Raw genomic sequence first — 21,166 nt, 5'->3', positions numbered from 1 at the left:
GGAATGGGATGGCGTGCGGGCAGGAAATTTGCTGCCCCCCTGAAAGTGCTGCCTGGTACAATGGTACAATGGTACCATCGTGTCCCATGGTAGGGCCGGCCCTGAGCCCAAACCTGGAAAGCAGCTGTAATGGTGGTCATCAGCGCCGCCACCCCCCCCCCCATCCATGCGTCTGGCCCCCTTAATCCACATGAGGGCGCGCCAAACGCATTGATTCCAATAGTTTTTTTTTAAGCACGTGATTAGAGCCCAAGGCTCTAATAGGTTTCAAAAAAGGGTGGGCTCGGGGCACAGAGCACTGTGCCCTGAGCCCACCCAGTTGTGTGACAATAGCAAATTAATATTCGCTACTGTCACACTGATCCTCCTCCCGGACAATAAGGACATGCGATACTATTGGACGCCTAGGAGGAGGAGAGAGGAGACGCGATGGAGGCGGGTGACCCGACCAACAGCATGGGGATGTGTGGGTGACCCAACCGACAGCATGGGGGGGTGAGCACTGCTGCACGATAGTGTAAGATAGCGTAAGTGCGGGGCTGGAGGACCGTCCCACTGCCCAAGCGTGGGGGGGAGGGATGACCAGACTGACAGTGTGGGGGGGAGCGGGTGACCCGACCAACAGCGTGGGGGGTGTGGGTGGCCGACCGACAGCTTAGGGGATGTGTGGGTGACCCTACTGACAGCATGGGGGGGTGAGTGCTGCTACCCGCAACCAAGATGGGGTAAGTGCGGGGCTGGATGACCGAAAGACTGCCCATGTGTGGGGATTGACCCAACTGGCTGTGTGGGGGGTGCTGGTGACCCGACTGACAGCGTGGGGGGGTGCGGGAGACCCGACAGTGTGGGGTGGTGCGGGTGACCCAATCGACAGTGTGGGGGGATGTGTGGGTGACCCGACCAACAGCATGGGGAGGGGTGAGCGCTGCTGCCCGCAACCAAGATGGGGTAAGTGTGGGGCTGGATGACTGTCCGACTGCCCACGTGTGGGTCGTGACCCCGACCGACAATGTGGGGGGGGAGGGGGTGCGGGTAATGCGACCGACAGCGTGGGGGTTTGTGGGTGACCTGACCGACAGCATGAAGGGGGGTGAGCGCTGCTGCCCACCCGCAACCAAGATGGGGTAAGTGCAGGGCTGGATGACCGACCGACTGCCCGCATGTGGGAGGTGACCCGATCAACAGTGTGGGGGTAGGGTCAGTAGTGTATTTAGGTTTTGTGCTGCCCTAGGCCTGACCAAACTCGTGCACCCCCTAATTTATATATGACCCAGCCCTTTCTGTCAAGACCACACCCCTTAGTGTTTAAGACCCGCTCTAAAAAATTTGAGTGGGGACACTAGTTCTCAATGCCTTGGTGGGGGGGTGGAATGAATTCCCTTAATTTGCATAGATTTCATCTCACTTCCTGTTTGGCTATGGGGCAGGAAGTGAAGGGAAATCTCTGCAATGGGACAGGGATGGTAAAAAAAAACTGACAGAGGCTAATGCTGCGTACACATGATCGGATTTTCCGTCGGAAAAAACATTCCAAGCTTGGCTTGCATACACACGGTCACACAAAAGTTCTCGGAACTTTCGCCCGTCAAGAACACGGTGACGTACAACACTACGACTAGCCGAGAAAGTGAAGTTCAATGCTTCCGAGAATGCGTTGAATTGTTTCCGAGCATGCGTCGGAATTGCTGCAGACGATCGGATTTTCCGATAGGAATTTTGAGAACCAGCTCTCAATATTTTGTTGGCGGAAATTCCAACAGCATACACAATGGAGCATACACACGGTCGGAATTTCCGTTCAAAAGCTCACATGGGACTTTTGCTGTCGGAATTTCTGATCGTGTGTACGGGGCATTACTCTATCCAAAATGGAAAAAAATAAAAGTGACCTTAAAGTAGAACTATAGGCAACAAATTTCTAAACATTTTATGGAGAGGACTAAGAAGATATAACCATGCCAATGGTGCAGCAGAAAACATATGAGGAAGGTTTGCGGTCCAGGATGATAGGACAGTTAAAATTAGAAGCAGCACCCCCCCCCCCCCCCCACACACACACAACGTTTGCAGAACGCCGGCCGCCTGCCTACCGCTTTATGGGGGCGCTAGACTAATTCGCCTCTCAGCCCTGTCCGTCCCATAAGACTAGCGCTACACTAACAGTGTAGCGCATGCCAGCGCAGACTCTTTCCATGCTGCCCCCCTTCAAGGTGCTGCCCTAGGCCTGGGCCTTGTTGGCCTAAGCCAGGATACAGCATTGGGGTGCAGTGGCAGCCCGTCCATAGGGGGCGCCCGGGCGCCACCCCCCCCCCCCTGTAGTCATAGAGAAAAAAACGGGCCCTTTAAGGCTTTTAAAAATTTGTTTTGCGGCGCCGTGCAAATAACATACACTCATGCATTGCATGAGTGTATGTTATTGTGGCCAGCCTATTCAGATAACCGGACATTGGGCGCCGATTATCTGAATAAGGACAGCTGGTTGGCTGTAAGGAAGTGCCTATCAGGGCTCTGATAGGCTTTCCCAGTACAGCCCTTCAGCTCCCGGATGTCTTATCCTCAGAACGTAGTGGGCTACGTCCCTTGGATAAGACTGACGGCCGTCTCAGCCAATCAGTTTCACTGATTCTGGTTATCAGTAACCTGATTGGCTGAAGCATCATCGAGGGCGGCAGAAGACATCGAGGGACCGTGGAAGGAGGATGGCGAACCCCAGAAAGGTAAGTGCCGGTCGGGGGGGGGGGGGGATGCAATCTGGCTGGCTGGCAGCATATTACAGGGCACAGTGGGGACAATTGATGTGGGGACAATTGATGTGGGCACAGTGGGGGACAATTGATGTGGGCACAGTGGGGGACAATTGATGTGGGCACAGTGGGGGACAATTGATGTGGGCACAGTGGGGGACAATTGATGTGGGCACAGTGGCGACAATTGATGTGGGCACAGTGGTGACAATTGATGTGGGCACAGTGGGGACAATTGATGTGGGCACAGTGGGGACAATTGATGTGGGCACAGTGGCGACAATTGATGTGGGCACAGTGGCGACAATTGATGTGGGCACAGTGGGGACAATTCATGTGGGCACAGTGTCGACAATTGATGTGGGCACAGTGGCGACAATTGATGTGGGCACAGTGGGGACAATTGATGTGGGCACAGTGGGGACAATTGATGTGGGCACAGTGGGGACAATTGATGGCATGGCACAGTGGCTGCGTTTGGCATGGCACAGTGGTGACAATTGATGGCACAGTGGTGACAATTGATGGCACAGCGGCGACAATTGATGGCATGGCACAGTGGCTGCATTTGATGGGCACAGTGGCTGCCTTTGATGGGCACAGTGAGGCTGCAATTGTCTTTTTTTTTTTCATTTGTTTGCGCCCCCCTAAAAATTTTGAGCACCAGCCGCCACTGTTGGGGTGGGTGCGGGTGACCCGACCGACAGCATTGTGGGGGGGTGCCACTGGCTGACTAAAAAAACACCAGCCGCCACTAGTGATCATACACATTTCCCACTGTATGAGTTGTTGATTATAGATTGATTATTCCTATCAGAAAGGAAATTGATCATTGATCAAAGCGTGTATGGCCCCCATAAAGATGACCATGTATTGTACAATCTCCTTTAGATATACCAAAATATTGATGGACACATGTAAACAACTTATTTATTTAGTATGAAGGCAGTTCAGCCTATGATACCTGTATAGTTTGATGGTAGATCTAAATATATTGTGTAATGTATGAGCAGCATAATAGGACAGTTCCTCTACCTTTGCACAGATACATTGTTGCATCTCCAGTACCGGAAGTCAAGAAAAATCTCCTTAACTGGATACAGATTGCAATAAATAAATACAAATAAACACACATTATTCTATAAAAAGGAAGTCTTATCTACACGTACACTTTACTACTATAAGAACATGACTACTACATAACGGTGGTGTGTGGTATATCTATGAACTGATGTAAGATAACAGAAGCAGCGTGTGCCCTCCCCCCTGTCCCGCACATATTATTATCCAGCACTTTATGAAAGAGACCCCCGTGCTACAAATCCCCCCTCCCCCTCCTCCACTGACAGGCAGCCATCAATCACACCCCGAACCCCGGCTTAGAATAACTCGTCCCCGCCCACTCAGCACAACCTACACGCCCCTTTTCCATTCCTGGATCCACCAGCAGCTCCGCCCCGAGGTCGGATGATTGACAGCAGGCTGTGTGTACGACGGACGGAGTGTTGTACGGCGGGGGGATAGAGTGGTGTGGTGTGGAGGTGAAATGGACAACAAGGGGAAGTTATGTGTGTATGAGCGGTAAGACCTCGTCCGGGCACCTCTACAGGTGAGTCTATGGGGTATACAAGACATGGAAAGTTGTGTGCTGGGGCTGAGGTCATTGTGGGTGGACAGGTGTAGGAGCTGTGTGACTACATGAGGAGCCTGGGAAGGGAGAGCTGGGCGGGGGACACCTACCTACGTGTTGTATCAATAGAGCTCCTATTAGAGCAACTGTATTCATGTACAATCTAATCCCTACATACACTAGATAGAAGATCCCTGTATTCCTGTACAATCTAATCCCTACATACACAAAGATCCCTGTATTCCTGTGCAATCTAATTCATACATACACTAGAATATCCCTGTATTCCTCTGCAATCTAATCCCTAAATACACGAAGATCCCTGTACAAACTAATCCCTACATACATGATCTGTGTATTCCTGTACAATCTAATCCCTACATACAGTAGAAGATCCCTGTACAATCTAATCCCTACATACACGAAGATCCCTGTACAAACTAATCCCTACATACATGATCTGTGTATTCCTGTACAATCTAATCCCTACATACAGTAGAAGATCCCTGTACAATCTAATCCCTACATACACGAAGATCCCTTTACAAACTAATCCCTACATACATGATCTGTGTATTCCTGTACAATCTAATCCCTACATACAGTAGAAGATCCCTGTACAATCTAATCCCTAAATACACGAAGATCCCTGTACAAACTAATCCCTACATACATGATCTGTGTATTCCTGTACAATCTAATCCCTACATACACTAGAATATCCCTGTATTCCTCTGCAATCTAATCCCTAAATACACGAAGATCCCTGTACAAACTAATCCCTACATACATGATCTGTGTATTCCTGTACAATCTAATCCCTACATACAGTAGAAGATCCCTGTACAATCTAATCCCTACATACACGAAGATCCCTGTACAAACTAATCCCTACATACATGATCTGTGTATTCCTGTACAATCTAATCCCTACATACAGTATTAGATCCCTGTACAATCGAATCCCTACATACAGTAGAAGATCCATGTACAATCTAATCCCTACCTACATGACCTGTGTATTCCTCTACAATCTAATCCCCACATACATGATCTGTGTATTCCTCTACAATCCTAATCCCCACATACATGATCTGTGTATTCCTCTACAATCCTAATCCCCACATACATGATCTGTGTATTCCTCTACAATCCTAATCCCCACATACATGATCTGTGTATTCCTCTACAATCCTAATCCCCACATACATGATCTGTGTATTCCTGTACAATCTAATCCCTACATACATGATCTGTGTATTCCTCTACAATCCCAATCCCTACATACACTAGAAGATCCCTGTATTCCTCGGCAATCCTAATCTGAGATTCTACATGTCTGTACATAGGCACCAATCGGCCATAACAAATAATTTCATTGACGTCTGAAAGTTGATGTGTTGAAATCATAAAAAAATGCCCAGGCGTAAGGACTATAGCAACTTTGAGAAGGACCAAATTGTAATAGCTAGACCAGCCTTTTACAACCAGGGAGGCTTCTGGGCTCTTCAGGGGTGCCTTCTCAAAATGCCAACAAACCAGCGATTGGATGAAGCCTGCCTTTTTGTTACAACCACAGTATTTATTTTTAAAGCATTATAACCTTTGGGCACCGTGTGGGCCTGCTACTGGTATCGTTGTTTGCCCCTCTCTGTCAGCACTGGGGTCATTTTAGCAGAGAGGAAGAGAAACTGAGTGGGCAAAGGTGGAGGAAATAAATCACCTCTAATGTTGGGGAGCCTATGTGCTATGTGTGGATGCTGCTGCAATATGTAAAAATATTAGTTTACATTTTAGAATGGGGTGCAGAATTTCAAAGGGTGCCTTGGCTGATAATAGGTTGAGAAACACTGAGCTAGATGCCTAGGTCAAAGCATCTTCCAAACTGAAGATCTTGTGGGATGTTCCCGATCTGCAGTAGTCGAGATCTACCAAAAGTGGTCCAAGGAAGGAACACCAGCCAACCCGAGACAGGATCATGGATGGCCAAGGCTCACTTATACACTTGAGGCGTGAAGGCTGGCCTGCCGCCATGTAGTCCGATCCAATAGAAGAGCTACAGTAGCTCAGATTGCTGAAAAAGGTAATGCTGGTTCTGATAGGTTCCGGAACACCATGCATCACAGTTTGTTGTGTATCGGCTGTGTGTAGCCACACACTGGTCAGGGTGCTCGTGCTGACCCATGTCCCCAGCCAAAAGAGCTATGGAAGACGGCGGCTTGGTTTGATGAATTCAATAATGGTTTGAGGAACGCAACAAGTTGAGGTGTTGACTTGGCCTCCGACTTCTCCGGATCTCAATCCGATTGAACATCTGTGGGATGTGCAGGAAAAACAAGTGCGATCCATGGAGTCCCACCTCACAACTTACAAGAATTGAAGGATCTGCTACTGATGGCTTGGTGACAGATAACACAGCTCAGGTCCATGCCTCGACTGGTTATGGTGGGTGCTTATAACATTATGGCTGATTGGTGTACTATCAACGTGTTAATCTAAAGCTCACCATGCAGGCTAATGGTACAATCTCCTTTAGCTCTACCAATACCTAATGTAGTGCAAGGATCTGTTTGATTGGGTAGATCTGTTTGGGTAGATTAGGCAGGTTCTCATTATGGCTGACGTTGGGCATGTTCAGATCCTAGTCCAAACCCATGTACACAAGCCTGTCAGGATTCTGTCATGGGCCAATCATCTGAGGCCAGGTAATTCCCCACAGGTATGCACATCCTTTGTATACATGCAGCTGCAGGGAGTGGAACGCCCTGGTTGCAGATGATTGGCCTGTACAGATGATTGGCCTGTACAGATGACAGCGTCCTGGCAGGCTCACGTACATGGGTTCAGATTCTAGTCCGAACACGCCCAAGCTCCTCACTATTCATTCAGGAAGTGTTGCCGACTGTTTGGACCCTGGTCTGAACCCATGTGAGTTAGTCCGCCAGCCACACGTACACTAAACAGGGGGCGTGTACCTGTGCGCAAAATGCCCCAGCCACACATGATTGGCCTGATACAGGAGAGAGCTACCTGGCTGGTTCACTCTCATTGGATAAGCCTAAGATCAGAACATGCCCAATCTCATTCCTAGTCATCTATTAACACACTTTTGGTAATTCTAAAGTTGATGATTCAAAGATTGCATGGTCAGATAATAACGCATGTGGTGACCCTAACCATCTTGGTACAGCACCACAGCCAAAAGACGATTAGAACAACGCTATCTTGTTCTGGGAGGGCATCCATAAACATCCTCCCAGAACATGCCTCCTGTGCACCCCCTGGGGCATGCGTTGGGTGCACGCAGTGAACTTTAGACAAAGGGCCAATCACAGCAGCCCTTTACCATGTGGTTAGCTGTGTCTAATCACAGCTGATCACATGTAAACAAACTTGCCGGTTATCTGCACTCCTTTCCTCACACGCTGCCACACGTGTGAGGAGAGCTGATAACCAGCAAGGCTGACAGGACACATTCCTGTTGGTGTGGCTTATCAGTGCCCTGATTATCAATGCAGCCCCATCAGCACACATAAGTGAAGAAGAAAAATTACTTATTTGCTAAATTCTATAACCGAAACTAAAAAAAGCAAAAAAAAAAAAAGCCAGTGGTGAATAAATGTCACCGAAAGAAAGATCTATATGTCTAATAAAAAAAAAAAGTCATCTGAGTACAGTGTTGTATGACTGCGAAACTGTCATTCAAAGTGCAACAGCACTGAAAAGTGAAAATGTGTCCTGGGCAGGAAGGGGGTGATTATTGAAGTGGATATGTAGAACTGTAAGGATAGGAAGCAGTGAACTCTTCTGTGGTTAATTAGGAAAAACTCACACCAAAGAGGTACTACTATAATTCATCCATACAGACACTGAATCAGAAGCATTATTGTGTCATGTCTGTTTATAAATAAACGATATTGTTACTTTGTAACGTTAATCCTGGCAACAAATCCCTAATACTTGTAATTGTGTAACTAGCTATTTAATCCCTATAGTCACATGTGAGTTGCTGCTGCTGCTGCAGGTTAAACCAGTGCTGCATCATTAGGCTGATGACACAGAAGCCATTCTGCCACTAGAGACAAATCACCGATCGCAGGATGAGTAAAAGACTGCTTGTGTGTTCCTATGGAATCGTTCCCTCCGTAGCCAGATGAAGTGAGATGTTGCTCTGTCCTTGGCCCAAACGCTGCTGAATCTCATTGGTTAGCGATGGGAATGACATCTCGCTGCCTTGGTTACAGAGGGATTGATTCTACAGAGACATACAGCCTCTTGTCGATCCTGCCACTGGTGATATCATCAAAGCTGCAGGAACATTTCAGCAGAGTCGCTCATCTGACTTAAGCTTTATGCCTAGTATACACAATGAGAAAATCAAACGCAAAAGACCGCTTTCAAATCGATTGTACGGTAATCTGATTGTTGGTACACAGCTTTCAAGAGCCGATCACGACAGTTCATGCCGAATTATCTGAAGGAACAAAAACAAAAAATTTCTCGTGCGATAACGCCACATTTTTTGTTTAATCGGCACATTATTCGTCCATTTAAAAAAAAAAAAATGATCAGGACCTGTGCATACACGGAAACAAAGAATACATTACAGTACCTCACTTCCAAACTTCTATTTTGTACGAGAATTTTCGTAACTTTAGTAACCTATTGCTTTTTGATATGAGACTAGCATGCAAAAAAAAAAAAAAAAAGACCCTTTATCTGATTTTCTCATTGTGTGTGTGTGTGTGTGTGTGTGTGTGTGTGTGGTTTGTGTTATTTTAAAAAAAAAACTGTTATACTTGCCTTCTCTGTTGCAGTGGTTTTGCACAGAGCAGCCTGGATCCTCCTCTTCTCGGGTCCCTCCCTCCCTGTTGAGCGCCCCCACAACAAGCAGCTTGCTATGGGGGCACCCGAGCTGAGCTGCAGCTCTGTGTGTCCATTCAGACAGCTGCCATTTGGCCTTGCCCCCTCTCTCTCCTGATTGGCTAACTGACTCTGATTGACAGCTACGGGAGCCAGTGGCGCCGCTGCTGTGTCTCAGCCAATCAGGAGGAGAGTCCCGGATGGCCAAGAGACTTGTGGACATCATTGGATGGAGATGGGACTTGGGTAAGAATTAGGGGGTGCTGGGGTGGCTGCTACACACAGAAGGCTTTTTTAATCTTAATGCATAGAACGCATTAAGATAAAAAAATATTTTGGCTTTACAGCTCCTTTTTAAAGTAGACTTTCCATCCTCCCCTATTCTACTCCTACCCACTCCTTTTCTCAAAATCAAAGTTTTTTTTATTTTTCTCCATAACTTTCTTGGCGAACCCAACTCCACCCTTCTGGATTCTTTACTAGGCAGGAATAATATACTCCATTATACGCGGCCTCCTGGAACGCTCGCATCACACATCCCAGGAGGACTTTGGGTACAGTACAATGCATGATGTACATAGCACATCACTGGGGGGGGGGGGGGGGGGGGCTGTCCCTTCCTGGTCCTTGTGGCTGGCCCCCTGATGGCATTGCATGTCACATATGTGTCCTCAGGGATCAGTTGCAAGAACCCAGAAAAGAAAGCCTTCTCTTAATGATGTCAGAGAACAAGATGAGGACATGGGACCTGATGAAGAGCAGCAGATTCCTACAGAGCAGTGCGGATGGATGATGTGTTTTTTTTTTTTTTGTTTGTTTTTTTTAGATATCTAATAAGGCATTCTATGCATTAAGATAAAAAACCTTCTGTGTGTAACAGCACACCCCAACACTTAACCTGAGCCCATTATCTATCCAGTGATGTCTACTATTCCCTCGGCCATCAGGGACTCTCCTCCTGATTGGCTGGGGCATCAATCAAAATCAGTTAGCCAATCAGTGGAGAGATGGGTCGGGGCTGAACCGCTGCTGCGTGTCTGAATGGACACACATAGCTGCAGCTGGGCTCGGTGCCCCCATAGCAAGCTGCTGGTCTATGGGGGCACTCGTCCGGAGGGAGGGGCCAGGAGCAGCCAAGAGGAACCTGAGAAGTGGAGGATCTGGGCTGCTCTGTGTAAAAAAATAAAATAAAAAAAACCTGCACGGAGAAGGTAAGTGTGACTTGTTTTGTTGTGTTTAAAGCAAGCCTAAAGTGATTGTAAAGGCTCAGCCTTCTTTTTTTTTTTTATTGAAAATAACAAAACATGTCATACTTAACCTCCTCTGTGCAGTGGGTTTGCACAGAGCAGCCCAGATCCTCCTCCTTTCTTTCTCTCTCCTGGCCCCTCCCCCCTATTGGGTGCCCCCACAGCAAGCAGCTTGCTATGGGGCACCCAAACCGAGTCACGGCTCCCTGTGTCCTTTCAGACATGGAGCTGCGGCCTCGCCCCCTTTCTATTCTCATTGACTGACTTTGACAGCAACAGGAGCCATTGCCACAGCTAGAGAGGGACCTTGGGTAAGTATTAGGGGGACTGCTGCACACAGAAGGCTTTTTATCTTAATACATAGAATGCATTAAGATAAAAAAAAAAAAAAAAAAACGTCTGCCTTTACAAGCACTTTAAGATGGAAAAGAAAATTGTCTTCCTCAGTGGGGGACACTGCTCGATTTCTGTGCCACTTCCAGTAGCATGACTACTGCATAGAGACAAAGGCAATGCATTGTGCATAGACACTAAATGGGAATTTATCAGAACTGGAGAAGACCTAATCTACAGCAGCTGTGCATGGCAACCAATCAGCTTCAATCTTCAGCTTGTTCAGTGAAGCTTTGAAAATGCAAGCTAGAAGCTGATTGGTTGCCATACACAGTTGCCCCAGTAAATTCCCCTCTAGAACAGTAGATGACAAAGAACCCAAGGGGTGCCAGGGAGATGCTTGCCACCCCTGGAGATTTTTTATAGCCCCCGAAGAGATTCGAAGCTGGAGGCGAAAAACTAGGTGACATCCCAGAACTTGTCTGATAATAGCTAGGGAAATGGGTAACTACCGGTATATTATAAATCTGCTGAATAAGAAAAAAAAAACTGTTCCATTTAAAATCAAAGCATACCCTGTCATTAAAACACACCTATTTTGCTGTTCTAATTAAAATAATACAAAGGCGTTCTTGTGTTTTGTAGGTATCTGCTGTATGCCTTTCCAAAATAAATCGGGCACCAATGGAAACCGATAACGAGACTGCTAAGGACAGAATACCCAGGTAATAACAAGACTTTGCTGGCAGATGAATCACGTTGGAGATGCCAGTGTGCATTTGCTAATATATTTTCTTCTTTTGTACACAAGCTTCTCCGTTTGTCTGTAAAAAGCCTGAAAAGCCTCTTTGTTCACTCTCTCTACATGAGCCTTCTGTGTTGATTTCTTTTTTTCTCTTTTATGTTTATTTTTATGGATGTATTGAATTTGTACCACCTGAACAGTAGCTAAACAAAGCTTAGGAAAGTAGTCTGGCCACATTGCACACAGGTGCATTATAAATAAAGAGATGAATTATTTCCTGGTTTATCCTTGAAGCCTTACCACACCCTATTATGACTGTCACTGCATAATGTGACACGTACCTGTCAGAGTGCAGACTCTGTTCTACACAGAGAGAAAAGAATACAAGTGTGGTTGCTTTATTCCAGACTACAGTTCCTATAGAGGTTGACGTATACGGAAACCCAGATAATGACATTTTCGAATTTGCTTCCCTTTTGTCTTTTGAAAGCTATGGGGGATAACAGAACTGAGAGAGAGTTGACAGGCTCTCCCTAAGACTTCCCGACTGTACCCGCTATTTCTGCCCAGCACCTTCATGCATAGAAGTCGATAGTATCCAAAAGTGCAAATACATATACAATATAGTGCAAATTATAAATAACAAAGAAAAGTGAATAATAAAGTCCAATAAAGTGCCAAATGTGAACAGTGTGAAATCTTCAGCAAGTGTCCATATATTCATACACTAATGTGTACCTCCACCAAACACTAAACTGCTCCTGCTTACCAGAACGCTTTGACCCCCCTATTACAGAGCAGTCAAAACCAGCTTGTTATCAGGCTGGGCTTCCATTACAGAGCAGCCCACAATCTCCACTTCAGACCAGGACTCATGGATCATCCTCCAGTATAACAGTGTATCATAATTAAGAGAAAAACCAGGGGAACCGCATAGTGCAGGCGTGCCCAACCTTTTGAAGAGCAAGGGCCATTTAAGCGACTTGGCAACCGGTCGCAGGCCACAATGAGTGGAGTGGAGTGGAGTGGGTGGATGGCAGGCCACTCGGCTCTATAGAGCCCACTCTACTCCCAGTACACCAAACTCGCAGGTAGTAGAAGTCTATGGCTCAGTACAGGTAACCCACGGGTGCACTTCTCTGTACCTGTGGATCAGTTTGAAAGCAGCCCAGTAACCACTGCAGAACAGATATGCCCATATATATATACACACACTGATTTTAGTAATAAAAACTTACCTAACGTAATAACAGTGTGCTATTTTTTTATTCCATTCCAGAGCAGGAGTTTGGGCTACATCAGAGGGCTCCGCAGGCCACTTGTTGGGCACACCTAGCATAGTGTAAAACAGTATTGTTTTATGACGAATACTAGTCCAGTTTTTGGAGAGCGCTATTAGGATGTTTTTTTTTTTTTTTCCTGAGATATGACCATTTTGTGTTTTTGTTTTTTATATACTTTTGTAGTAAAAATATTATAATGTATAAAAGTAAATTTTTGCCTCAAATAATTTTTTCTAATATACAGTAAACCAAGTAACATAGTTAAAAAGCCATAAAACGGCATATACAATAATTTCAGCCGGCCCCAATTAAGAGGCAGGCCGCTTCCAGGTTCACAAAGCATGATGACATCACGAACGTAGACTCCGTCCTAAGCATTACACTACAAAAAGCATCATCCGGGGCATAGATAACATGTTTGTGCTTGCTGCTATATTCTTATGTTTTCGCTTTTAGCGCAGTTGCAAGGTTGATAATTATCTTTTATAGCAGATACTATATGAGGTGTGACAATTTAACTCTTGGCATGAACTGAAAAAAAAACCTGTGCAGGAGCAGTGTCATGGTCCACTAGTCAGGCCAGAGTTCCAGTCTTTTCCTCTAAACAGATTCCCACAACCTATTCAGAACTTCCCAATAACAATGTTGGTTGACCATTGTACTATGTTCTTTGAACTCATAGTGAACTATCTCGTTGTGATCAAAAAGCACAGCAGTATGCCTGTATGAGGGTTCACACTTTGTCCACATTTACTTTCTCCTGGTCTCTTTTCCCTGCTGTGTAAATTGGTTACTATGGGGTTGATTTACTAAAACTTAAGCGTGCGAAATCTGGAGTAGCTGTGCATGGTAGCCAATCGGCCTCTAACTTCAGCCTGTTCAGTTAACCTTTTGATAATAAGACCTGGAAGCTGATTGTTTTTTAAGCAGTGCTACGCCAGGTTTTGCACTCTCCAGTTTTTTTTTTTGTTTTGTTGTAAATCGACCCCTATGTGTTACCGATTACAACTCTTAAGCCCCATACACACTATCAGTTTTCCTGACGGTTTTCTCTTCAGGTTTACCAAAACCATCTAATATGAGGTCAAACCTCAAGAGTTTCAATTTGTATGCAATCAGGCAGGCCCTTGCACTACATGGTTTTGGTAAACCTGATGAGAAAACCGTCAGGAAAACTGATAGTGTGTATGGGGCTTTACTCTTCATTGATTAAGCCCTGGTTCACACTGGGCTGCGGGAGTGAAGCCGTGCGAGTGAAGCCACACGATTTCACTCCCGCCGGCAGTCCCGATGTCGGCCGCGATTTAAGAGACATCTGTGCAGGTTTCTGCACAGATGTCAATGTAAATCGCGGCCAGAAATCACAAAAAGTAGTACAGGAACTACTTTTTGAAATCGGTGCAGCGGCGCACCGATTAGGACGGTGTCATTGCCGGCAAATGCCGCCGATTTGAGATGCGATTTCACATGTGAAATCGCATCTCAAATCGAAGCAAAACGTACCCAGTGTGAACCTGGGCTAAAGGCAGTTATACAATACTGGTTTGAAGCACTACCTTTCACTTTTTTGCATACCAAAAGCCCTATCGGTATAAGAGGAAATGGAGACAAATTAAGTAGGCAAATGTTAATTATATGTTTCCTTGTCACACATTTTGTTTGTCATTTATGTAGAAGTCCGTAATATAACTAACTGTTGGGCTGATTTGAATGTGACTTCATGTTTTCCTAGCTCTCATATCACCTTCACTAGACTTTGACCCTACTGTGTACATTTTATATAGACCTTCAGATGTCTAGGGTTGTGAATGATTAGTCCCAGAGCAGTGACGTAGGCATTAACTGGTTTATTTTTTAGCAAGTTGGGCCCTTTTTATAGATTGAATTTAGGCCACTAAACCCTTTTCTGCATTTGGTGCATTTAAAGCGGAGGTCCACACAAAAAGTGAACCTCCACTTTTCGAAACCCCCCCCTCCGGTGTCACCTTTTGGCACCTTTCGGGGGGTAGAGATACTGGTATAATATGCATGAGTTGCGCCCCCCCCCCATCGCGCTGTCTTCTGGGAAACACACTGGTCCCAGGAGACAGCATGGAACCAGTAAAGACACGCAGTGCGACTCGCGCATGCACAGTAGGGAACCGGGAAATGAAGTCGCAACGCTTCACTTCCTGATTCCCTCACTGAGGATGGCGGCGGGAGCAGCCGAGAGCTGAGCGATTGCTCGGCTTCGGCTGCCAACATCGCAGGCACCCTGGACAGGTAAGTGTCCATTTATTAAAAGTCAGAAGCTGCAGTATTTTTAGCTGCTGGCTTTTAATAATTTTTTTTTTTTTTAGGTGGACTTCCGCTTTAACTACTTAAACATAGCAGTCATATGAACTATAATGGGAACCATCGGTAATACCCTGATACTTCCTACCTACCAGAAAATTTAATTCCTATCTGTCCCACGAAAACCATGCATGGCACAGTGCATCCACAAAGTATTCACAGCGCTTCACTTTTCCCACATTTTATGTTGGCAGCCTTATTTCAAAATGGATTAAATTAATTAATTAATTTCCTCAAAATTCTACAAACCATACTACATAATGACAACACGAAAGAAGTTTGAAATTGCAAGTTTATTCAAAATAAATAATGAAGAAATCACATGTCCTATTTAGTATTCACAGCCTTTGCCGTGACACTTAAAATTGAGCTCAGGTGCAACCGGTTTCCACTGATCATCCTTGAAATGTTTGTACAACATGATTGGAGTCCACCTGTGGTAACTTCAGTTGATTGGACATGATTTGGAATGTCACACACCTGTCTGTATAAGGTCCCACAGTTAACAGTGCATGTCAGAGCATAAACTAAGCCATAAAGTCCAAGGAATTTTCTGTAGATCTGAGGCAGGATTGTATTGAGACATACAGTACAGACCAAAAGTTTGAACACACCTTCTCATTTAAAGAGTTTTCTGACTATGAAAATTGTAGATTCACACTGAAGGCATCAAACCTATGAATTAACACATGTGGAATTATACATAACAAAAAAGTGTGAAACAACTGAAAATATATTTCATATTCTAGGTTCTTCAAAGTAGCCACCTTTGGCAGCAGACACATCTCTAGAACTGTTAAGAGGAGACTGTGTGAATCAGGCCTTCATGGTAGAATATCTGCTAGGAAACCACTGCTAAAGAAAGGCAACAAGCAGAAGAGACTTGTTTGGGCTAAAGAACACAAGGAATGGACATTAGACCAGTGGAAATCTGATGAGTCCAAACTTGAGATCTTTGGTTCCAACCCCCTGTGTCTTTGTGCGACGCAGAAAAGGTGAACGGATGGACTCTACATGCCTGGTTCCCACCGTGAAGCATGGAGGAGGTGGTGTGATGGTGTAGGGGTGCTTTGCTGGTGACACTGTTGGGGATTTAATCAAAATTGAAGGCATACTGAACCAGCATGGCTACCACAGCATCTTGCAACGGCATGCTATTCCATCCGGTTTGCGTTTAGTTGGACCATCATTTATTTTTCAACAGGACAATGACCCCAAACACACCTCCAGGCTGTGTAAGGGCTATTTGACCAAGAAGGAGAGTGATGGGGTGCTGCGCCAGGTGACTACCTCTTGAAGCTCATCAAGAGAATGCCAAGAGTGTGCAAAGCAGTAATCAAAGCAAAAGGTGGCTATTTTGAAGAACCTAGAATATGAAATATATTTTCAGTTGTTTCACACTTTTTTGTTATGTAAAATTTCACATGTGTTAATTCATAGTTTTGATGCCTTTAGTGTGAATCTACAATTTTCATAGTCATGAAAATAAAGAAAACTCTTTGAATGAGAAGGTGTGTCCAAACTTTTGGTCTGTACTTTAGATCTGGGGAAGGGTGCAGAAAAATGTCTGCAGTATTGAAGGTCCCAATGAGCACAGTACCCTCCATCATTCGTAAATGGAAGAAGTTTGGAATCGCCAGGACTCTTCCTAGATCGGGCCTCCCAGCCAAACTGAGCAGTCAGGAAAAAGAGCCTTAGTTAGGGAGGTGTCCAAGAACCCAATGGTCACTCTGGCAGAGCTCCAGCGTTTCTCTGTGGAGAGAGGAGAACCTTCCAGAACAACCACCATCTCTGCAGCACTCCACCAATCAGCTCTGTATGGTAGAGTGGCCAGACGGAAGCCACTCCTGATTAAAACGCACATAACAGCCCGCCAGGAGTTTGCCATAAGGCACCTGAAGGACTCTCAGACCATGTGAAACAAAATTCTCTGGCCTGATAAAACAAAGATTATACTCTTTGGCCTGAATGGCCTGTCGTGTCTGGAGGAAACCACCGCTCATCACCTGGCCAATACCATCCCTACAGTGAAGCATGGTGATGACAGCATCGTACTGTGTGGATGTTATTCAGCGGCAGAAACTGGGAGACTAGTCAGGATGAAGGAAAATTTGAATGCAGCAATGTACAGACATCTTTGATGAAAACCTGCTCCAGAGCACTTTGGACCTCCAAACTGGGGCGAAGGTTCATCTTCCAAACAGGACAACAACCCTAAGCACACAGCCAAGATAACAAAGGAGTGGCTACAGGACAACTCTGTGAATGTCCTTGAGTAGCCCAGACTTGAGCCCGATTGAACATCTCTGGAGAGATCTGAAAATAGCTGTGCACCGACGTTCCCCCATCCAACCTCATGGAACTTGAGGGGTCTTGCAAGGAATAATGGAAGTAACTGCCCAAAAATAGGTGTGACAAACCTGTAGCATCATGCTCAACAAGACTTGAGGCTGTGATTGGTGCCAAAGGTGCTTCAACAAAGTATTGAGCAAAAGCTGTGAATACTTTATGCACATGTGATTTATTTATTTTATTTTGAATAAATTTGCAAAGATTTCAAACCAACTTCTTTCGCGTTGTCATTATGGGGTATTGTTTGTATAATTTTGAGTAAACTAATGAATTTAATCTATTTTGGAATAAGGCTGTAACATAACAAAATATGTAGAAAGCGAAGCGCTGTGAAAACTTTCCAGCTGCACTGTATTTTGGGAAAGACTATAGACACTAAAAGCTATAAGGTGTAATACTGAGACATTACTAAAGCAGAATAAATATAAGGATATATTTGAACGTCTACAGCTTGGTTCATTTTGAGAGTCCAGGACAAAATGAGAGAAACACCAGATAGGCAGCTAGCATTTTTAGAAAAAAAATATAAAAGGTGACGTTAAGCATAAACAAGAGAATATACAGTATATATTATGAACCAAAATCATGAACATATATCGCTGAAAAAAAAAAACACATATATTGTTGAACATATAGCAAGCTAAAAAGTCCATTCCCAACACCAAAAATAATGCTTTTAAATTAAGCTTCTAGTTCTTCCACCACAGATGCTCAGTGCAAAGGTGGCAACTCACCACAGGTGTTTGACCACTTTTTAAATTGGGTCAAATTGTGCATTTGGCAAAACAAATAGATTTTCACTGCCAACACCACTCCGCTCCAATGGACCCGCTCGATGAAGCTAGGGCATAAAAATTGACTCCACGGGAGACGAGCGAGTGAGTCTCGGTGTAGTATATATTAATACCATTTTTTAAGCAATTACAAAATAGTAGGTTGCACTCACATGTAAAAGTGCCTGCCTGGCACTAGGGGAAAAAAGCATGTGTGGATCTGGCTGGTTCCTAACGCATTAGTGTGCATTCCGCGTCCCGTTTATAAAGAAAGGGGTACAAATACCACAGTGTGTACAACCATTCACGCTACTGCGTTGGGAACCAGCCAGATGCGCACAAGCTTTTTTTTCCCTAGTGCCAGGCAGGCACTTTTACATGTGAGTGCAACCTACTACTTTGTCATTGCTTTAAATTTTTTTGTAAATATGCTACACTATGAGACTTTGGGCTCTTTCACACGGGCGGATGAGTAATGATCCGCCCCGTGAACCTCCGCTTGCTCAGCGGGGATCGCTCCGTTGATCCCCGCTGAGCAGGTGGATGACAGGGCGGTCCCCGCACGCTGTGCAGGGACCGCCTTGTCTTTTCTCTGCTCTCCCCTATGGGAGACAGATGGAAAAGTAGGTTTTTCCTCCGTCAAAATTTGGCGGATCGCAGCGGGTCTGAGGTCAGCGGGCATGTCACCGCTGACCTCCGTGGCTCCATAGAGGAGCACGGAGCGCCCATTCAGGTCCACCTAAAAAACTGGCAGGCGGACCTGAATGGTCTACCCATGTGAAAGAGCCCTTTCTCTCTCGTCTACGGTGGAGTACATTTTTATGCCCTAGCTTCATCTGGAGGGTCCATTGGAGCGAGTGGTGTTGGCAGTGGGAATCAATTCCAAATGCGAAATTTGACCTACCTTAAAAAGTGGTCAAACACCTGTGGTGAGTTTCCACCTTTCCATTGAGCACATGTGGTGGAGGAATTCGAAGTTTAATTTTAAAAGCATTATTTTTTTGTGTTGGGAACACTATCGCTAATAGACTTTTTAGCTTGCTATATGTTCAACAATATATACTGTATTTATTGGCGTATAACACTCGCTTTTTTACCCTGAAAATAGAGGGTAAACTGTGCCTGCGTGTTATATGCAGGGGGTTGTGGAAAGTTTTTGTCCTGAAATTTCCCTCTTAAAGTTAGGGTGCGTGGTTTACGCCTGTGCGTGTTATACGCCGATAAATACGGGTATGTGTTTTTGTAGTGATATATGCTCATGATTTTGGTTCATTATATATTCTGTATATTCTCTTTTTTATGCTTAGCATAGAGATATATATATATATATATATATATATATATATATATATATATATATATATATATATATATATATATATATATATTGTGACAGGAAGTCAGGTAAATCTGGGGGTGTTGTCACAGACGGGAGATACATTTCTGCCCTGTTTAGAAAATTCACCAATTACAATCAGGTGGCGGCTGCAGAGGTAGCCAGAAAGGTTTAAGGACGTTGGATAGCTTCAGCTGTTCAGAATGAGAAAATTAAGGCCTCTATAAGTTGTCCAGAGGATTACCACTGAATGCTGCATCCTGAGGCTTGTTGAGTTAAGGCAGTGTTTCTCAGCTCCAGTCCTCAAGGTGCCCCAACAGGCCATGTTTTTAGGATTTCCCTCAGATGAAACAGCTGTGGTAATTACTAAGGCAGTGAAACTGATCAAATCACCTGTGCAAAATAATGGAAAGCCTGAAAACATGACCTGTTGGGGTGCCTTGAGGACTGGAGTTGAGAAACACTGAGTTAAGGAGAGCAGTGAGCTGAGGAAGACTTCTGAAGGTGAAGTGGTTGTTGATATTTTTGCTGTGTGATAAGACAATCAAAAAGACTATTGTTTTCTGCTGGAAGACCAGCAGTGTCTGCCCGGCAGTAGGCTGTGCCAGACTCCATAGGTAGGTTCCTGTGTTGTGAGGGTGGACGGCCCAAGTGGCCAGGGTTTATTTTGTGTTTTGTTTGTGCTGTTTGGATGCTTGCACTTGTTTCCAGTAATATGGAAGTATAAACCATAACCCTTGTTTTTTTCAACCACCCACGGCTGCCTCTCTGTATAATTCAGTGTGTAGTGAACCCACTCAGGAGGTCACACACCCCCGCTACCGAGCTAACCCCTTACTATATATATTTATTTACTTTTTTGTGACTTGTTCACCTTCAAGGTGCAGTTTCATTTGCATATTCCTAATTCTAGGTATAAAGTCACTTTAGCTAGCGTTTTTAGCAGCTATATTGGTATAGGTTTCCATTGATGACACAAACCTACAACACTGGTTTATAATCTGTTATTAATGCTAAAGCATGTTTTCTACCGTGTCTTATTTTGCTGTCTGTTATGTTCATAGAATCGATACCTATGGATTTCAAAGGCCTGACGGTTTTGATTATACATTTTATGAAGAATTTCAATCCAGATACTTAGTAGTTCTCACCAGAAGAGCTATAAAATGGTCGAAACTTTTGCAAACGTCTACAGCTGTTGAGCAGAGCATGAAAGGTATGTAATATCAATGAACAGGATTACTGCAATGTTTGTAAATTGACATCTGACACCGCACTTGGGCTATCTGAATATTTCTGGGCTAATTCTGTAGGGTTTCCTCCCACCGGCCTTATAATATTACGTCAAAAACTATTTTCGAGATTTTCCAGCTTAAGAGCATTAGTATCTATCAGATTTTTTTTTTTTCATTGCCTTTTTAATATCTTTGCCCAGTGGCTGTGAGGAGTCTTCTAATTGTTTAACAGGATCTTCCATAACAGACATTCATGCAGTTTTACACTTTTATCCATTTATTCCACTTCAC

General features: G+C 44.8%; 1 protein-coding gene across 1 annotated transcript in view; it reads left to right on the top strand.

Annotated features, from left to right (window-relative positions):
* The first annotated feature begins 4,110 nt into the window (after positions 1-4,110).
* GRTP1 (growth hormone regulated TBC protein 1) overlaps positions 4,111-21,166 on the top strand; it is an 85,108-nt gene continuing 68,052 nt past the window's right edge. The window contains exons 1-3 of the mRNA XM_040336253.1: positions 4,111-4,353; positions 11,463-11,542; positions 20,705-20,856. Of these exons, the coding sequence (XP_040192187.1) occupies positions 11,502-11,542; positions 20,705-20,856 (193 nt within the window). The 5' untranslated portion in view covers positions 4,111-4,353; positions 11,463-11,501. The remainder of the gene's footprint in view (positions 4,354-11,462; positions 11,543-20,704; positions 20,857-21,166) is intronic.

This window comes from Rana temporaria, chromosome 2 (genome assembly GCF_905171775.1).
Source record: "Rana temporaria chromosome 2, aRanTem1.1, whole genome shotgun sequence".
Classification (NCBI taxonomy): Eukaryota; Metazoa; Chordata; class Amphibia; order Anura; family Ranidae; genus Rana; species Rana temporaria.
Note: the sequence above shows the minus strand (reverse complement) of the source record. Positions and strands in the feature narration are given on the sequence as shown.